Source organism: Trachypithecus francoisi, unplaced genomic scaffold (genome assembly GCF_009764315.1).
Source record: "Trachypithecus francoisi isolate TF-2019V2 unplaced genomic scaffold, Tfra_2.0 Lachesis_group13, whole genome shotgun sequence".
Taxonomy (NCBI): domain Eukaryota; kingdom Metazoa; phylum Chordata; class Mammalia; order Primates; family Cercopithecidae; genus Trachypithecus; species Trachypithecus francoisi.
In genome coordinates this window covers 18,434,423-18,453,136 of record NW_022681458.1, presented here as the reverse complement: position 1 = coordinate 18,453,136, position 18,714 = coordinate 18,434,423, and the positions used below count along the sequence as shown (strand labels likewise).

At 40.9% G+C, this 18,714-nt stretch overlaps 2 protein-coding genes across 2 annotated transcripts in view; one reads left to right on the top strand and one right to left on the bottom strand.

Moving 5' to 3' along the window:
* The window catches only part of SGPP2 (sphingosine-1-phosphate phosphatase 2), a 140,765-nt gene that overhangs the window by 109,896 nt on the left and 12,155 nt on the right, over positions 1 to 18,714 (top strand). The window lies entirely within an intron of this gene.
* LOC117094465 (overexpressed in colon carcinoma 1 protein-like) lies at positions 4,759 to 5,658 on the bottom strand. The gene has a single exon (XM_033230070.1). It carries the CDS (start codon positions 5,589 to 5,591, stop codon positions 5,400 to 5,402), a length of 192 nt encoding a protein of 63 aa, XP_033085961.1. The 5' UTR covers positions 5,592 to 5,658; the 3' UTR covers positions 4,759 to 5,399.

Genomic DNA, 18,714 nt, shown 5'->3' with positions numbered 1-18,714 from the left:
TTCTCTATAATAAGGCTGTTTAATTTTCTTATCATTCATGTATTCATTGGAGTAGCACTTTTAATTGCCTTCAAGAACTTTTCCATTCCATTCTCAATATGGCTGTTTGGCACAAGAGGCTTAGCTTTTGGCCTATCTCAGTTTTTGAAATGCCTTCCTCACTAAGCTTAATCATTTCTAGCTTTTGATTTAAAGTAAGAGATGACAGCCAGGTGCAGTGGCTCACCTGGAATCCCAGTTCTTTGAGAGTCTGAGGAGAGAGGTTTGCTTGAGCCCAGGAGTTGGAGGCTGTAGTGACCTGTGCTTGTATGACTGCACTCCAGCCTGGGTGACAGAATGAGATCCAGTCTCTAAAATAAATAATAAATAAATAAAGTGAGAGATATGTGACTCTTCTTCCATTTAAACACTGAGAGGTTATTAGGGTTATTAATTGGCCTAATTTCATATTGTTGTGTCTCAGAGCATAGGGAGGCCAGAGGAAAGCAAGAGAACACAGAGGCACAAAATGAGCTCAGGCTGTTGGAAAAGTGGCACTGGTAGACTTGCTGGATACAGTATTACCACAAAACTTCAACTTCTAAAAAACACAAAGTGTTTGTATCTGCAAAGTGCAGTCAAGGGAAGCACAGTAAAATGAGGTGTGCCTGTCCACATATGATGGAGTATTATTTAGTCTTAAAAGGGAGGGGAATTCTGACACCTGCTACAACATGGATGAGCCTCAAAGACATTGTGTTAAGTGAGATAAGCCAGTCAGAAAAGGAAATCTTATATGATTCCACTTACATCAGGTACCTAGAGTAATCAAATTCATAGAGACCAAAATTAGAATGGTGGTTGCCAGCGGCTGTTGGGGAGACAGGGAGGAATGGGGAGTTATTATTTATTGCATATAGAGTTTCAGTTTAGTAAGAAGAAAGGCATTTTGAAATTGGATGATGATGATGGTTACACAACAACATAAATCCTGTTAATACCACTGGATACTTTAAAATGGTTAAGGTGGTGAATTTTATGTTATGTGTGCATGTAGACATATTAATGGATATATGGAGGTGGGTCCTGGGCTTTGGTATTTTTTTAAACTCCCCGGTTGATTTTAATATGCCACCGGGGTTGAGAGTCATTGATTGGACTAATGATCTGTCTTTCATGCTAGATATGGGCGTGCCACTGAACAAAACTGGGTTGGAAGGTATAGACAGATAATCTTTAGGCACCCCGCATCCATATGAACCACTCTAATCGCACACAGCTTTGATGCTTAGGGCATTTAAGTACATCATTCAGGTGGCTGCCTACTTCATAGAAATGGCTCTCTCTAGGCTGGGCGCGGTGGCCCACGCCTGTAATCTCAGCACTTCGGGAGGCCAAGGCAGGTGGATCACCTGAGGTCGGGAGTTCAAGACCAGCCTGACCAACATGGAGAAACCCCATCTCTACTAAAACTACAAAAAATTAGCCAGACATGGTGGCACGTGCCTATAATCCCAGCTACTTGGGAGGTTGAGGCAGGAGAATTGCTTGAACCCAGGAGGTGGAGTTTGCAGTGAGCTGAGATCACGCCATTGCACTCCAGCCTGGGCAACAAGAGTGAAACTCTGTCTCAAAAAAAAAAAAAAAGAAAGAAAGAAAGAAAGAAAAAAGAAATGGCTCTCTCTGCATAAGCAGGAGAGCAATTCAGGGAGAGAAATACTTTGCTTATCCCACCTCTTAAGAAGTCACTTCTTGTCAGATGTGGTTTGGTGCCCCTGTCAAGGCTTTGATGACAGGCTCCAGCTAGTCTCCTGGGCAGGCCCAAGTGAAGCATGAGGAGGCATTAAACCTGCACAGCTGTGTCATCATCCTCACCAAACCAGATCTGGCCCCACCCCAGGAAGGGCGTCCCTGTCTACCAAGATGCCCAAACAAGAAACGTGGATAACACCCTAGCTCCTCCCTTCCCACACCTCCATCAGTCAGGTAGTCACCAAGCTGAATCCGTTCTGGCTCTTAAATATGTCTCACAGCTGTTCTTATACCACTGCTAGGAAATTATTTCCAAATCTGATTATGCTATTCCATGCATGGAGGAGAAGTTTCTCTATCTCTTGCTGGATGTGAGTGATGACATCGCCCCATTTGTGAGCAGCAGCCATTTGGGAATGTTTGGGGAATTGGCCTTTGAGGGAAATCATTACTGTCCATGCCAAAGCATGGAAATAAAACACGGGGGCCCCAGTGACATCCCAGTGACGTCACTGAGTGACTGTACCACCCCTGGGGCCACCCTACCTCTGGGCTCACCACTCAAGGTAAAACACGGTTCCTTATTGCTGAAGCCAGTTTTTACTGAGGTCTTACATTTTCCCATGGTGAGAGGCATTCTACGTGAAGTGATAATTTACAAAAACAGTTTTTTGGTGTATAATTTCATGTTCTCCTGGTTTGGAGAATAAACCAATTGCATCCAGCTGAAGGAAAAGAGAGAGAGAAAGAGGGAAAGGAGGGACAATAGAATGTCTTGGAAGGACTGGGAGAGCTCGTGGAGCTCAGGAAGCTGTCAAAAAAGCAAGCCTCAGGAGGGACGAGAAGCAGAGTGGCTCTGAGGAGTGCCACCATTCATTTATCCCAGCTCCCAACAACTCTTCCCTCAGATGAAAACTCTAACACATGGAGGTGAGACTTCGGCTGCACCCAGCACTACCCTTGGACCCGTGAGCCTTGGCAGGGGGACAGGTCGCAGAGCAGAAATGCAACCTGGGAACCACCCCTGTAGGATGTGAAGGCAGCGTCCTGAGAATAGAGACTGGAAAGAGCCCAATAAGTTCACCACAGTTGAGTATGCCCAAAATCAAGTGGTTACCAGATGCATTAGTCAGGAATCCTTGAATGAAAATAACAGACACCGGCCGGGCGCGGTGGCTCAAGCCTGTAATCCCAGCACTTTGGGAGGCCGAGACGGGTGGATCACGAGGTCAGGAGATCGAGACCATCCTGGCTAACACAGTGAAACCCCGTCTCTACTAAAAATACAAAAAATTAGCCGGGCGAGGTGGCGGGCGCCTGTAGTCCCAGCTACTCGGGAGGCTGAGGCAGGAGAATGGCGTGAACCTGGGAGGCGGAGGTTGCAGTGAGCTGATATCCGGCCACTGCACTCCAGCCTGGGTGACAGAGCAAGACTCCGTCTCAAAAAAAAAAAAAAAAAAAAAAAAGAAAATAACAGACACCAACTCAAACTAGTTTAAGCTTCCAGGGAAATGTATTGCTGTTTATAACCATAGTGTAAGGAGGTCAGAGATGCAGCTGGCATTGGGAGAGTGGGCCCCCAGGCCTTGACCTTCATCAGAAGCTTCCCTCACCACTCTTCCCCAAGCTCATCTCTGCATGGTGGATTCATACTCCAGGGCTGCCGTCTTCCCTGAGATTGGAGTTCTGGGCTTCATTTTTTTTTTTTTTTCTTTTCTGTTTCACTCCTTAAAGGCCTTCAGGGAGGAGAGTTTTAGGGGAGATCTCACACTGGCCGCACCTGGATAACAAGTCTGTGGCTGCATCCAATGCTATCTCAGGAGTGCTGAGAACTGTGATGGAACCAGCCAGGTCTGGAGCCAACCTGTGCGAGCAATGGCTCTGATTGGCAGCAAAGGTTAGGGTCGGGATTGGCATATAGAAGGCTCAGTTCTCTAAAATAAAGTGCCTCCTGGCATCAGAAGCAGGGCAGACAAAGTCCCATGATATCCTCTCTGCATCTGTAGCATGGCACTTTTTCTACTCTTTCAAAGGCTCAAAATGTGGACCTAATAGTGTGTTTGTGGAGGAAGGAGGGCTAGAGCAAACCAAGAAGGCTGATTATCCTATATCTGTGATGCCCTCACTATTCAACTTACACAAAATGGATTTTAAGTCCTTTGACTAATAAAACAATCATTCCAAATATAGTAACAGTAAAACTAGCCAGAAATGTTGTTGTTAGTGAATGTGTGAAATATGAATAAACAGTGAATAGTTGTTCCATTATTTTGCACCTGACCTAGCTGAAATGTTGCTCTCTTTTATTGTCCCTAAATTGTTTGATCTGTGGATAATTATACAGATACTGTTTTATTTGCTTATTCATTAATTCTTTTCCTCCCAAGTTTTGCTTTAGTTTTCACTGGAGTCAGAGAATGTTGAAAAGGCTTCTCAAATACTAAATTATCTGCAGACCATACAAAACTCTGTTCTGGCTTTGGACTAGAGCATTTTTGTTGTATTTTTTCATGTTGTTTAAAAAAACTTACTTCAAACTGCCTTACTTAACATGGGGAAAAAAGCCGATTGTAATACAAATTACACCCTACCAAGCCTTACTTTCTGTTACACCCTGTTGGATGAGTTACTGAGATAAAATGGTAATTTAGTTATGTTTCTGAGCATCAGTCACAATGTTATTATGCCCATTGTTTTCTCTTTACCCTGGAGAGAAATATTTTTACCCTTTTGTAAAAATAGAGAATTATGTCTAGTTTCAAAAGTAATAAATACTCATGGTAAAACATTCACTCCCTCTTGGTTTTAAGTTTTTTTTAAAGACAAAATAAATCATTATTATTTAACCACCAAAGGAGAAGTTCAGATACCCATTGTTAGGATGATGTAAAGGGAAACTGAAGGCATTTTATGCTTCTGTATTAGTTGAATCAAAATTAGGCCTTAGCACAATTTCCAGCAAGAACTTTTGTATGTATTACTAACAAAAAACATAGGCAAATTACTTTTTGTGTGTGTGTGTGCATATGGCATGCAAATTTGAGTTTATTTTTAAATATTGCAATGAAATACACATTGTTCCTAAAAAGGAAATTCTGACATTTAAATGAAATTTGAAAACCAAACAGTAAAAAACAGAAAGAGATAGTTGTAAGAATCCATGTACCAATTTTACAGCTAAAAATTAAAGTGAAGTAGAAATAGCGAAAGATAACAAATATATTATTTTAGGTCATTCATTTATAGTGCCTTATCATCTCAAGTTATAAATAGAATAAGGATTTTGTTATATAAAAACTATCAAAAAGCATCAGTGAAAAGACATGACCTCCATGAAATGTGTTGAGTGGCCACGGTGGAAATGTCAAAATGCAGCAGCCCTGGCTAGGCAACAACAGCCTCCATGACAGTTTGTTAACTTGTCTTTCGTAGGTGGCCACAGAAAGTTCCATAAAGTGTACTGTTTAACCAATTCCCTTCTATTACCACAACAATATGTACCCAGGGTTTTATGTACACACTTAAGATTCGGGGGAATGCAAGAGGGAAGGGTGACTGTTTAGAATTTCCTTGGAAATGTCTGTGCGCACTACAATGTCCCACGGAGCCAAATTCCTTCCAAGTTGATGAGCATGCTCTTGATTCTTGAGTCATGATGTTATTTTCTTCTAATTTTTCCGAATCGTCTTTGTTTGACTGGACACCATATTGACAGCTTCAGATGGTAAGCCAACATATACTCCTCCATAGTTTCTCCTCTTGTCATCTTCTGTTATGGATTCTTCTGTTACATCTTTGGCTGCTCCTGCAGGGCCTCTGCCCGCGCCCGCGCTTGTGGCGGTGGAGTTCCCGCAGCCCATCGCGCAGTCTGCGGGGGAAACCGCGCTCTGGAGCTTGCGGCCGGCGGCGGGTCTTGGGGGAGGAGACTCAGACCGCAGATTATTTTATTTTATTTTATTTTTGGACAGAGCCTCACCCTGTCACCCAGGCTGGAGTGCAGTGGTGCGATCTCGGCTCAATGCAACCTTCGCCTCCCGGGCTCAAGCGATTCTCCTGCCTCAGCCTCCCGAGTAGCTGGAATTACAGGCGCCCGCCACCATGCCTGGCTAACTTTTGTATTTTTAGTAGAGACGGGGTTTCACCATGTTGGTCAGGCTGGTATTGAACTCCTGACCTCGTGATCCGCCCTCCTTGGCCTCCCAAAGTGCTGGGATGACAGACGTGAGCCACCGCGCCCAGCTCGCAAATTACTTTTTAAAATCTTCTTTCCCAACACTGTTCAACAAGCCACAGTGGGACACAGTGGCTCAAGCCTTTGGGCACAGTGGCCCAGCACTTTGGGAGGCCAAGGTGGGCAGATCACCTGAGGTCAGGAGTTCACCTGGCCAACATGGTGAAACCCCGTCTCTACTAAAAATACAAAAAATTAGTCAGGCATGATGGCGGGTTCCTGTAATCCCAGCTACTCAGGAAGCTGAGGCAGGAGAATTGCCTGAACCTGGGAGACAGAGGTTACAGTTAACCAAGATCATGCCATTATACTCCAGCTTGGGTGACAGAGTGAGACTCTGTATCAAAAAAAAAAAAAAAAAAAAACGAAAGTGGGGGTACCGTTTTCATCTCTTTTATAAGTATGGGATGAATCAGCTGTCAGCTGCTGGAAGGGCTGGAAGTCTAGGATGGGAGCTGGATGAGCCCTGAGTGCTGACCACAGGAGATGGACAAAGACAGAAGTTGGTCAGGCACCAGAGTGATGTGGAGGTGTCAGAGGCCCCTGCATGGCAGAGAGCCACAGTCAAAAGGGCTGAATCAGGCACTGGGTCCATCTGCCTCAGACCAGAAGCCACTCGCAGCCTTTCTGCCACAGTGGAGAAACCAGGTGGCCTCTGACACTCTGCAGCCTGGCACCTCAGAGGCTGCTTCAGCATGGCGTGTGGTCAGACCTGGAGGAGCCTACAATTAACTGACAATTAGCCTGACTGGGAGGGGAAGTGGGGACCTCCCTGTAGCTAATGGCCAGGTAGCCGAATGGGCTAGGACTCTGGCTTCAGTGATGGTCCATTGGGAAGTGGCTGGTTTATCTCAGAGGACCCAAAAGTGCCATTTAAATCCCAGCATGCTGAGCAGGGAGCTCGATAAAGGCTTAAAGTCTGGGTGGTACTGAGAATTCATCCACTTTTCCCAAATAAATAAAAAGTGGCCACAGTTAGGGGCAGCACGGATTTGACAGCCAACACTACCGCATGTTGTATTTGTGTTTCTAGGTGAGTTCCAGTTTCTACTCAAGACTAAGGAGTTGATGAAATCTTCCATAGGAGCCAGGCTCCATTTGCTTCTTTCTTTTATTAGGTGCTTGCCTTTGGGATTATATAGTGTGTTACAGGTACTTTCATTGAAGGGTGAAGTTTTGCCATACCTTGTAATTGTATGCCTCTCTTAATGCAAAAAGCACTGTCTTCAAAATTTGTGAAGTCACCTTTTGTAAAACAAATCTGAACTTCCCATTTATTTGCATCACTTTTTAATTAAATGATAAGAATAGGTAATATACTCTATTTTAGCTGAAAGGCCAAGGAAGGATGTTTACATCATTGTTTTAAAAAATTGTTTCAGCCAGGCATAGTGGCTCATGCCTGTAATCCCAACAGTTTGGGAGGCCGAGAGAGGTGGATCACCTGAGGTCAGGAGTTTGAGACCAGCCTGACCAACATGGTAAAACCCTGTCTCTACTAAAAATACAAAAATTAGCCAGGCATGGTAGCAGGCGCCTGTAGTCCCAGCTACTCGGAGGATGAGGCGTGAGAATCGCTTGAACCCAGGAGGCAGAGGTTGCAGTGAGCCGAGATCGCGCCACTGCACTCCTGCCTGGGGAATAGAGACTCTGTCTCCAAAGAAAATAAAAATAAAAAATAAAATAGAATAAAAAATTGTTTGGCCCCTTGGGAAAATATAAATGCAAATTTCTGCCAGCAAGATCATTGTTATGACGTTTAGGAAAATATTGGCTTATTTGTAAGACTCTAAGTTATTGTTAGTCTGTCTCAATAGTGGAATAAACAGAAAGAGAAATGAAATGATTTACTGTAATTCCTTAGCTAACCACTGAAACGTGAGAATAAAGCCTTCTTTCTAAATCAAGTTATAAGATAAAATGTCAACCTAGTTCAATAAAGAATTCACCTTCTGGGCAAATGAACTCCTTAGAAAAGAAGAATCTTAAGTATTTAATGACAGCACAGCAGCTCAAAGCCATGAAGGCAGAAACAAATCCAGTGTGTCAGGGGCAAACTGTGTGCCTCAGCCCGGAAGCCTCCGGTATTCTTCATGCTGTTTCCAAAACCATTTGGAAAAATTAGGAAATATGAGTGACTATTTATATAAATGTAAAATAGGAAAAGCCCTTTCTAGGCATGATATTAAATGTGTAATCCACCCAAGAAAAGATTAGAAGAGTTGACTACATACATTTTTAAAGAAATCTCTGCCTATAAAAAATTGAAAGTCATCTTGAAAACCATAAATGTAATAGGTGATAGACAAAGGATTAATACAGTGAATCGTATTAATTCAAAGGATTAATACAGTGAATTGTATACAGTTATACAATAAGCAAAAGCCCAGTTTAACAATGGACAAGAACAGATAATTCCTAAAAGAAGAAATAAAAATGCCCAATAAATATAACAAAACAATTCCACATGTATGTATAGAGATATGAAGGAAAAAAATAAATACAAATAAAAGTGAGATACCATTTTTAAATTTTTGCCTGTGATATTGGTTTAAAAAAAAAAAAGAATAACAGTCAAGGTTGATGAGGGCCTGTGAGTAAAGGGAGATTGTCATTAAGGGACATTTAAATGCAATATGTATCAAAAGTAGTAAAATGTGTGATGCATACCTCTTGACCCAGGAATTTTTTGAAGAACTTGTCCTAAAGAATAATGGAACAAATACATACAGACACTTAAATGAAGTTACAGTGTTATTTAAAATAGTACAACATTGGAAATGATCTAACGTACAACAGTAAGGATTTATCCAATTAAATGAATGGTATATCAAGATATGGAATGATATTCAGCTATCTAATATTATGTAATTTTTATTGATGTAGCAGCTTTATTCCTATTCTCTAAAACCTGGAAACAACCTGATGTCCTTCAACTGGCAAAAGGATAAACGAACTATGGTACATCTATTCAATAGTTACTACTCAGCAGTAATAAAGACTGAACTGTTGCATGCAACATGTTGATGGTTCCCCTATGAATTATTCTAAATGGAAGAAGCCGACTCAAATGGCTAAATTCTGTTTGCTTTCTGTGACCTCTGGGAAAGGCAAAGCCATAGTGATGGGGAGACCAGGTGTTGCCAGGAATTGGAGTGGTAGGAGGGCTTGGTCCTTCCTCCTACATGAAGGAGTTTTGGGGGGAATTATGCAACTGATTGCTGTGGTTTTGACCTGACTCTGAGCAATTGTTGAAACTCATTGAATTGTAAACTGTTAGTGTATGTAAATTTAAAAATTAAATTGTACTCCTACATATGAGAGAAAGGGAGAGGAAGAGAGAGAGATCTCTTGTAGAGAAACAAACAAACAAAAAAAACTCTAAAGAGACTCTAATTTAAAATTTTTGTTATACAGAAATCTGTTATATCATTGAGTGAAAAAAACCAAGGTGATCCTCTCTGTTGCATTTTATACAGTGTTCCATAAAACAGCAGTCCTGGGAGATTCTCTGATGAGGAAAAAAGGGATTCCTTAAGCAGTTTATGCCAAGTCCTCTGCCCTCCCTCAATGCAATTGTATATAAAGTTTCCTTGTTTTAATTCATAAAGAAAAGAGGCTTAATTGCCTCACAGTTCTGCAGGTTGTACAGGAAGCATAGTGGCTTCTGCTTCCAGGGAGGCCTCAGGAAACTTACAGTCATGGTGGGAGAGGAGGGGAAAGCAGACACATCTTACATGGCCAGAGCAGGACTAAGAAAGAGAGTGGGGAGGTGTCACACACTTTTAAATGATCAGATCTCGTAAGAACTCCTACCACTAGAACAGCACCAAGGGGATGGTGCTAAACCATTCATGAAGGATCCACGCCCATGATCCAGTCACCTCCTACCAGGTCCCACCTCCAATACTGGGGATTACAATTTAACATGAGATTTGGGCAGAAACACAGATCTGAATCATATCATTCTGCCCTTGGTCCCTCCCAAATCTCATGTCCCTCTCACATTTCAAAATATAATCATGACTTCCCAACAGTCCCCCAAAGTCCTAACTTATTCCAGCATTAACTCACAAGTTCAGAGTCCCAAGTCCCATCTAAGACAAGGCAAGTCCCTTCCATCTAGGAGCCTGTAAAGTAAAAAACAAGTTAGTTACTTCCAAGAAACAATGGGATTGGGTAAATACTTCCATTCAAAAAGGGAGACATTGACCAAAAGAAAGGGGCCACAGACTGGCCCCATGTGAGTCCAAAACCCATCAGGGCAGCCATTAAATCTTGAAGCTCCAAAATAATTATAAAGGTTCCTAAATACGTTCACATCAAAGAAACTGGTTTAGCATTGTTAAATGCTGCTTATTAGAGGAGAAAATAGAACCTATTCTAGGTATTTTAAGCACAATGGAATTTTATACAGGGAATGTGGTGCTTACAAAATGTTGGAGGAGCTTGGGGAGCACAAAGATCATTGCTATGCTCAGTGTCCGGCACCACTACCAGATCTCCGTCTTCTGCCTCCCACTTCTCAGCGCTCACCAACCAGATGGCCAGAAACTAGGCTGAACTCAGCCGCTGTAGCTGCCTTGGTTGCCTCTAGAAAACAGAGCAGTGACTAGACACTGGAATCCTTAGTCCTGCTGTTGGAGCTCACGTTTCTGAGGCTTTGCCAGATCTCAGAAACAGCAGGAGGAAGATGGCTTCCACCTCTGTACCACATTCTAGATTCTGCAAGAAGGCATCAAACTGGTAGAACCTAATTTCCAGGGGAGCCATTTTTATCTTTCTAACATCTTCAGTTCAGCTGGGAGGTAGGAATGGATACCTAACAGGGTGCCAGTTGATCACATCCATTTCGCTTTGGGACCCCTTTTTCCGGTGTCATCGAGTTTCTTCTCAGCTTACTATGGGAAACCATGCTTAGGATAATTTCCTAGGAGTGGGCTTCCTAGGAAAAATTACAGTTTACCAACAGAAAAGACAAGAATGTGAATTTCCTGATGTTTGGTTATTTTAATGTTAAACACAAATATATCTAGTTCAGTAGATAAAATGACATTTAAGAGATTTTCATTCCAAAGTCTCTTAGGTCATATAGGTTGAGTATCCCTTATCTGAAATGCTTGAAACTAGGAGTGTTTTCGATTTGGGTTTTTTCAGATTTTTGAATATTGGCATGTACCAGCTGAGATATCTGGGGGATGGAACCCAAGTCTAAATATGAAATTCATTTATGTTTCATATACACCTTATACATATAACCTAAAGGTAATTTTATGCAATATTTTTAATCACATGTGCAACTCATCACATGAAGTCAGGTATAGAATTTTTTCATGTGATGTCATGTCAGTATTCAAAACATGTTGGATTTTGGGCATTTTAAATTTTGAATTTTCAAAGTTGGGATGCTGAACCTACATTGCATAAATATCAGTTTATTAACAATCAGAGCAAGCTGTTGTATAAGCATATGGCTGGTTATATTCATGTCTGTTCATCACAGTAGGTTGCGAGTCCTTTGAAGGTAAGAATCCTCTTTTATTCACCTTTGTATATATTCTCCCCCAGCACACAGTTCCCAGCAGAACACCTGGCAGTGGTGCACAGTAAATGTCGAGTGGATTGCAATGGTTATTATCTGTCATCTGTCGATAAATCTATTTTTTCTCCCTTATTTCTCTGTACTTTATTGAGTCAGATTTGACAAGATTCATCCATTTGTCTGAATATTGCATTTAACTTGGGAGCCCAGGCCAGATCATACATTTATTTTTTCAACATAATTTTGTTTAGCTTATAAACTTTTTTTTTTTTTTTTGAGACAGAGTCTTGGTGTGTCATCCAGGCTGGAGTGCAGTGGCTTGATCTTGGCTCACTGTAACCTCCGCCTCCTGGGTTCAAGCAATTCTCCTGCCTCAGCCTCCCAAGTAGCTGGGACTACAGCGCCCACCACCATGCTCAGCTAATTTTTTTTGTATTTCTAGTAGAGACGGGGTTCCACTATGTTGGCCAGGCTGGTTTCGAACTCCTGATCTTGTGATCCGCCCGCCTCAGCCTCCCAAAGTGCTGGGATTACAGGCGTGAGCCACCACGTCTGGCCAGCTTATAAACTTTGGCTTGTAAAAAATGTAATAGAGTGTCTTAGAACAGCAAATACCATCCAAGCATGGATGTCCACTTTTGTGTTTCCAAAACTCTAAGAGTTAACTGTGGCAAGTGCAGAGCTGCGTAAGAAACGACCATGGAGTGGCGTGTCAGCAGCATGAGGCTTTGGGGCTGTTTGAGGCACCAGTTCTTAGGACAGAGGGAAGACTGCTGGCAAGAGTATCTCAAGACATGCTGCTTTATGCTTTGCACACTTCATTTAATAAATGGAAGGACGATATAGCCAGGGAAGGAAAAGAAAGTTCTACAGTTCCTAATGGAATTTAGAATTTCATAGATGCCTGGTACCTAGGTCTTTATCTGGATATAGGTATGTGAGTAGAGCCTAGAGATTAAGAATAGACTTTTAGAGCCTTATTTGTATAGGACAAGAGATGTGCAGTCCCCACTTTTTTGGTTCAAAATAAGGAAAATATTTTATTTATTTATTTATTTATTTTTGAGATGGAGTCTCACTCTATCACCCAAGCTGGAGTGCAATGGTGCTATCTCAGCTCACTGCAACCTCTGCCTCCTGGGTGCAAGTGATTCTCATGCCTCAGCCTCCCAAGTAGCTAGGATTACAGGCATGCGCCATCACGCCCAGCTAATTTTTGTATTTTTAGTAGAGACTGGTGGCCAGGCTGGTCTTGAACTCCTGACCTCAAGTGATCTGCCTGCCTCAGCCTCCCAAAGTGCTGGGATTACAGGAGTGAGCCACTGTGCCTAGGCAAGAAAAGCAATTTAAAACTTTATAAATTTGTGTTAACCTGTGGTGTGCATAGAGAAAAGTAAACAAATTGTAAATGTGCAGCTCAGTTAATTTCCAATAAAGTAAACACGCACCTAAGTAACCACCACCCATGTTAGGAAATACAGCATTGTTGTACCTCAGAAGTTCTCTTATACCCTCTACTGTGCATCTCCCCAAAGGTACCTGCTTCCGAAATCTCTGACACCATAGATTAGTTGGACTTCATATAAATGTAATCATACAGTATGCTTTCTTCTGTATCAGGTTTCTTTTACTCCCTGTTCTATTTGTGAAATTCACCATGTGGCTGTATGTAGCTCTCATTCATTAACTTTTGTTGTTGTGTAGCATCTAATTCATAACCATACCACACTTCATCCCTTCTGATATTGATGCATATTTGGATTGTTTCCATTTTGAGGCTACTATAAATGATGCTACCCCAAACTTTCTTTTATATGCCTTTTAGAACAAATATGTACATTTTCCTCTGCAGTATGAATGTAGAAGTAACATTACTGGGTCCTGAGGCATGCATATGTTCAGCGTTAGTATGTTCCATTGTGTTTTCCAAAGAATTGGAACAATTGGCATTCTCACCAGTAGTGTCTAAGATTTCCAGTTCTCCACATCCTTATTTGCACTTGTGAATATCCTCTTATTTTCCCCATTCTGGTGAGTGCATCTTTGTATCTCATGTGGTTTCAATTTCTCCCAGTACGACATTTAGCTTCATTTTGTTTGTTTCATTGGCCATTTAGACACCCTCCTTTGTGGGGTGATGATTTGTCTTTTCCCTTTTTTTTAATTGGATTGCTTATCTTTCACTTACTGATTTATTGGTGAGTTTTTGGTCAGATACATGTATTCCAAACTTCTTTTTCTTTTGAGACAAGATCTCACTCTGTCATGCAGGCTCACTGCAGCCTTGACCTCCTGGGCTCAAGTGATCCTCCCACCTCAGGGTCCTGAGTAGCTGGGACCACAGGCATTTGCCACCATGCCTGGCTAATTTGTGTTATTACTCATAGAGATGAGGTCTCACTATGTCGCCTAGGCTGGAGCTTTTCCTACTCTGTAGCTTGCTTTTTCACCCTATTGGCATCTTGTCGTGAACACAAGTTCTTCATTTTAATGTAGTCCAGTTCATTGGTATTTACCTTATGGTTACAACTTTTGTGTCCTGTGTAAGATATTTTTTGACTACTAAAAGATCATAAAGATATTCCGTTATTACATTTGTGAGGTTTTATTATTTTTCTTATTTAGATCTATAATCTACATTGAATTGATCTGTGATTCTTTTTTGTTCTACATGAATACCCAATTTACTCAGCACCATTTATTGAAAGGGTTACCCGTTATCCTTTTACAGAAACATCGGCTTTGTCAAAAGTCAAGTGACTGTACTCTATACATACTGTCATTCCCTGTTATCCTCATTGTATGCATTCCAAGACCCTCAAAGGATGTCTGAAACTGCAGGTAGTACCAAACCCTATATATACTATGTTAATCCCTATACATGTGCACCTGTGATAAAGCTTAATTTATAAATTAGGGCCAGTAAGAGATTAACAACCACCACCAATAATAACATAGAACAATCATAACGACATGCTGTAAAAAAAGTTATGTGAATGTGGTCTCTCTCTCAAAATATCTTACTGTACTGTATTCACCTATTTTTGGACTACAGTTAATCATGGGTAACTGAAACCACTGAAGACAAAATCATGGACTGTACTCAGTACTCTTCCCATTAGTCTGTTTGTCTATTCTCATGCCAGTGCCACTGTCATTATTTACTGAAGTTTTGTTATAAGTATTGATATCAGGTAGTGACAGCCTCCCAACTTTGTTCTTCAAAATTATCTTCAGTATTCTTGTATTCTCATATAAATTTTGGAATCAGCTTTTCATTTTCTCCAATGCTGGACTTTTTGTAGGGATTAAATTAAATCTATAGATTAATTTGAGAGAGCTGGTATCTTTTAATATTGACTATTCCAATATGTGGGCATGGTACATGCCTCTATTTAGGTCTGTAATTTATCTTATTAATGTTGTCATTTTCTGTATAGAGGTCTTGCATATCATATATTAGATGTATCTCTAAGCATTTGATCTGCTAAGTGCCATTCTAAGTGCTTTACATATATTAACTACCTCATAGGGTAGTCAGTAGAAAACTAAGGAGGCACTGTTATTATCCCATTTTTACAGATGAGACATAGAGAAGTTAAGTATACTGACCAAGGTCATATAACTGTTAAAAGGCTGAACTGAGATTTTAAGTTAAGCAGACTGACTTCAGAACACATGCTTTGATTTACTAACATGTTCATGAATGCATTTAATTGCAAGCAATGAAAATATATTTAATATCCATCAATCTGATCTTGTTAAATAAAGCATGGTATGTCCATAGAGTGGAATATTATACAAGCCCTTAAAATATAGTTTTCCCTTGGTATCGGTGGGAGACTGGTTCCAGAATTCTCCATGGTTATGAAAATCCACAGATGTTCAGTTCCCTTATATAAAATGTCATAGTATTTGCATATAATCAATGCCTATCCTCCTATACATTTTAAATCATCTCTAGATTATTTACAGTTTCTAATATGTAAATTCAGTGTAAATAGTTGTTATGATTTATTGTTTAGGGAATCATGACAAGAAAAAAGTCTGTACATGTTTCTGTGCAGATACAACCATCCATTTTTTCTTTCAAATATTTTTGATCCAAGATTGGTTGAATCCAGATGCAGAACCCATGGATATGGAGGGTCGACTATACTATAGCTCTGTTATTTTGGAAAGGTGCCTGTGACATATTATTAATCTTTTTAAAAAAGCAAGTTACAGAACAGCTTGTACAGTAGGGTGCCACTGTTGTAAAATTGTGAGTGTGTATGGGCATTAGTTATGGACACGGGGCTCTGAAATGCATTTTTAATAGAGGGTCTAACTTGTTATTATAAAATAACAAAGCTATTTTTATTTAATGGACATAGAATATTCTTATTCTCCTAAGTATATCTCTTAGTAAGTAATAGCTAATGAAAAATAAAAGCACATAATAGCTATTGAATGACTGAACAAGTAGTTATTTGAGCTCTATTATTATTTACATGAGGATTTCCTGGAAGAGAGGAAAGATTTTAGACTTTATTGCAATGAAAAATAGCTGTACTTTTTCCACTGGTACTTGCATTTATTATGATTTCTTTCTTTGCTCTGTGTCTTTTCTTTCTTTTTTTTAAAATAGAACAATGCTTAATGTGAACTTTGACAATCAAACAAGTACATGGGTTTCAAAGAGCTTATTTTTTTTATGTTCTTTTTCCCTTTTTTTTTTTTTTTTTGAAACAGAGTCTCATTCTGTTGCCCAGGCTGGAGTGCAGTGGCACAATCTTGGCTCACTGCAACCTTCTCCTCCCAGGTTCAAGTGATTCCCCTGCCTCAGCCTCCCAAGTAGTTGGGATTACAGACATGTGCCACCACACCCGGCTAATTTTTGTATTTTTAGTAGAGAAGGGGTTTCACCATGTTAGCCAGGTTGGTCTTGAACTCCTGACCTGAAGTGATCTGCCTGCCTCGGCCTCCCAAAGTGCTGGAATTACAGGTGTGAGCCAACACGCCTAAGTTATATCCAAGTCTTACCTGTTAGTGCCTGTGTATGATTTTGAAATAAGGGCTTTGCATATATAATTAAGAATCTCAAGATAATATCACACTCTGGAGGGAGGGACAAGGGTGTGGAGGACACAAGGCTAAAAGATAGTAAACGTGTGGCTCCAAATTAGTTGGATCATATGAGGTTGATTGGATCCTATCAATCAACTGAGAAGAATCCAGGAATCAAGATGTGATTATCCAGGAATGATCTCTGAAGGAACCTTTGGTCTAAGCCTTCAAAGAGCTTATGTCTTTTGTCTGTTGTTTAGGAATCAATTTTAAAACTCTTAACCATTGATTTGCAAGAGCGCGGTGGCTCAAGCCTGTAATCCCAGCACTTTGGGAGGCCGAGACGGGCGGATCACAAGGTCAGGAGATCGAGACCATCCTGGCTAACACGGTGAAACCCCGTCTCTACTAAAAAATACAAAAAACTAGCCGGGCGAGGTGGCGGGCGCCTGTAGTCCCAGCTACTCGGGAGGCTGAGGCAGGAGAATGGCGTAAACCCGGGAGGCGGAGCTTGCAGTGAGCTGAGATCTGGCCACTGTACTCCAGCCTGGGCGACAGAGCGAGACTCCGTCTCAAAAAAAAAAAAAAAAAGATTTCTCTTAATCATTACAACTCTACCTCCCAAATACAATTGAAAAAGGGAACTACGTTCTCAAAAGAATTAATATCTATCCTTCCTTTCTCTGTGGTGGCGGTTTCCAAATGAGAAATTCCACCTTAAAGAGTCTAGAACTGAGCCGGGCCAAGTAGCCCGTCAAGAGAAACAGCAGATTCCAGCCCATCACAAAAGGGCAAATGGATTGTTTATCCATCACAGCCATAAAACTGCCTAAGAACTGGTCTGTTACCAAAATCTATCCTGTTGGTGAATTGATGAACACTGATTGGATACAGCGGATGTAGAAGAACAAAGTAGCTGGCTTGCAGTTATGGTCTGAAAATTAGCTAAAGGTCTGGAACATCATTTTAATCTCAAAACACTGCTGAGGTCTGTGTTTATGTATGTCTGTGGGAATGTTCCTTAAAACATGCTCAGTTGGGAAAGGAAATAAACATGCCATGTATCATATGTTTAAATGCATACAGGGTTTCCAGTAAGTGCTATGATTTATTTGATTTCTTAAAGCCCTGACACCTGCATAAAATTAATCCAAGTGCATAGGCCTATGGCATAGTTGGATTTCCACACCATAATACTGAGTACTCACCACATTTCTGAAAGCAAAGGGTCACCCAAGCACCACAACCTTGTACCTCATTACATCTTGGATGTCACTTCCCCATTGTAATAAAATTAAATGGTTTAACCTTCTGCTCACTTGAAACATACTTAATAACAAGGATGTCACAATCTCTGTAAGTGAGATTGTCCAACCTCGTCAAAAAGAGAACATGGCCATATTTGACTTCACTGGAACAATCTGCAAAAAACAACTAACATTTTAAAAATCTCCAGTAATCTCTAGTTCCTAGTATGTGGAAGGGATATAAAGTATGTCCCCAGGGAGTTTTGCTTTTGCACAGGACCAGGACTCAACAGCTCAAGCAACATTTCCCAAGGTCAGTGACAAAAGGCTGGGATAGATTTACTTTCCTCTGTATGAGAGCACCCATGTCTCCAGGTCTACAAAGAATTTCCAGATTTTTCTCTTGGGCCTATTTGTGCTTATGTATTAGTATATTGGAATATCACTCTAGGACTTTCAAAGACTATAAGAGCTCTATATAATTCAGATGTTTTTATTCTTTTACACATGTTGCAAAAAAAAAAAAAAGAAAAAAAAAGAGCATGCCAGAAGCTCTGATGTGCCCCCTTTAGCATGAAGAGTTCACATTGGCCTTTGTGATTTAGTGAGGTGAATCCTCTGACCAGCAACCTCAGTGTCACCTGGGAGTTTGTCAGAAATGCAGACTCTCAGGCCCCTCCCAGACCTACTGAATAGACCTGCATTTTAACAAACTTCCCGGGAGATCTGAATGCAATATATAGTTTGAAAAGCACTGAAAGTCTAGATACACATCCCAGCAAATATGGCGACAATGTCAATTAAATTTCCACCTGCATGGGCCTGCTTAACAATTATATTGCATCCAACATAACTCTTTTCTGTTCTCTTATTGCTCAGAGGCCCCTCTGCCCACCCAGATTTGAGCAAAATCG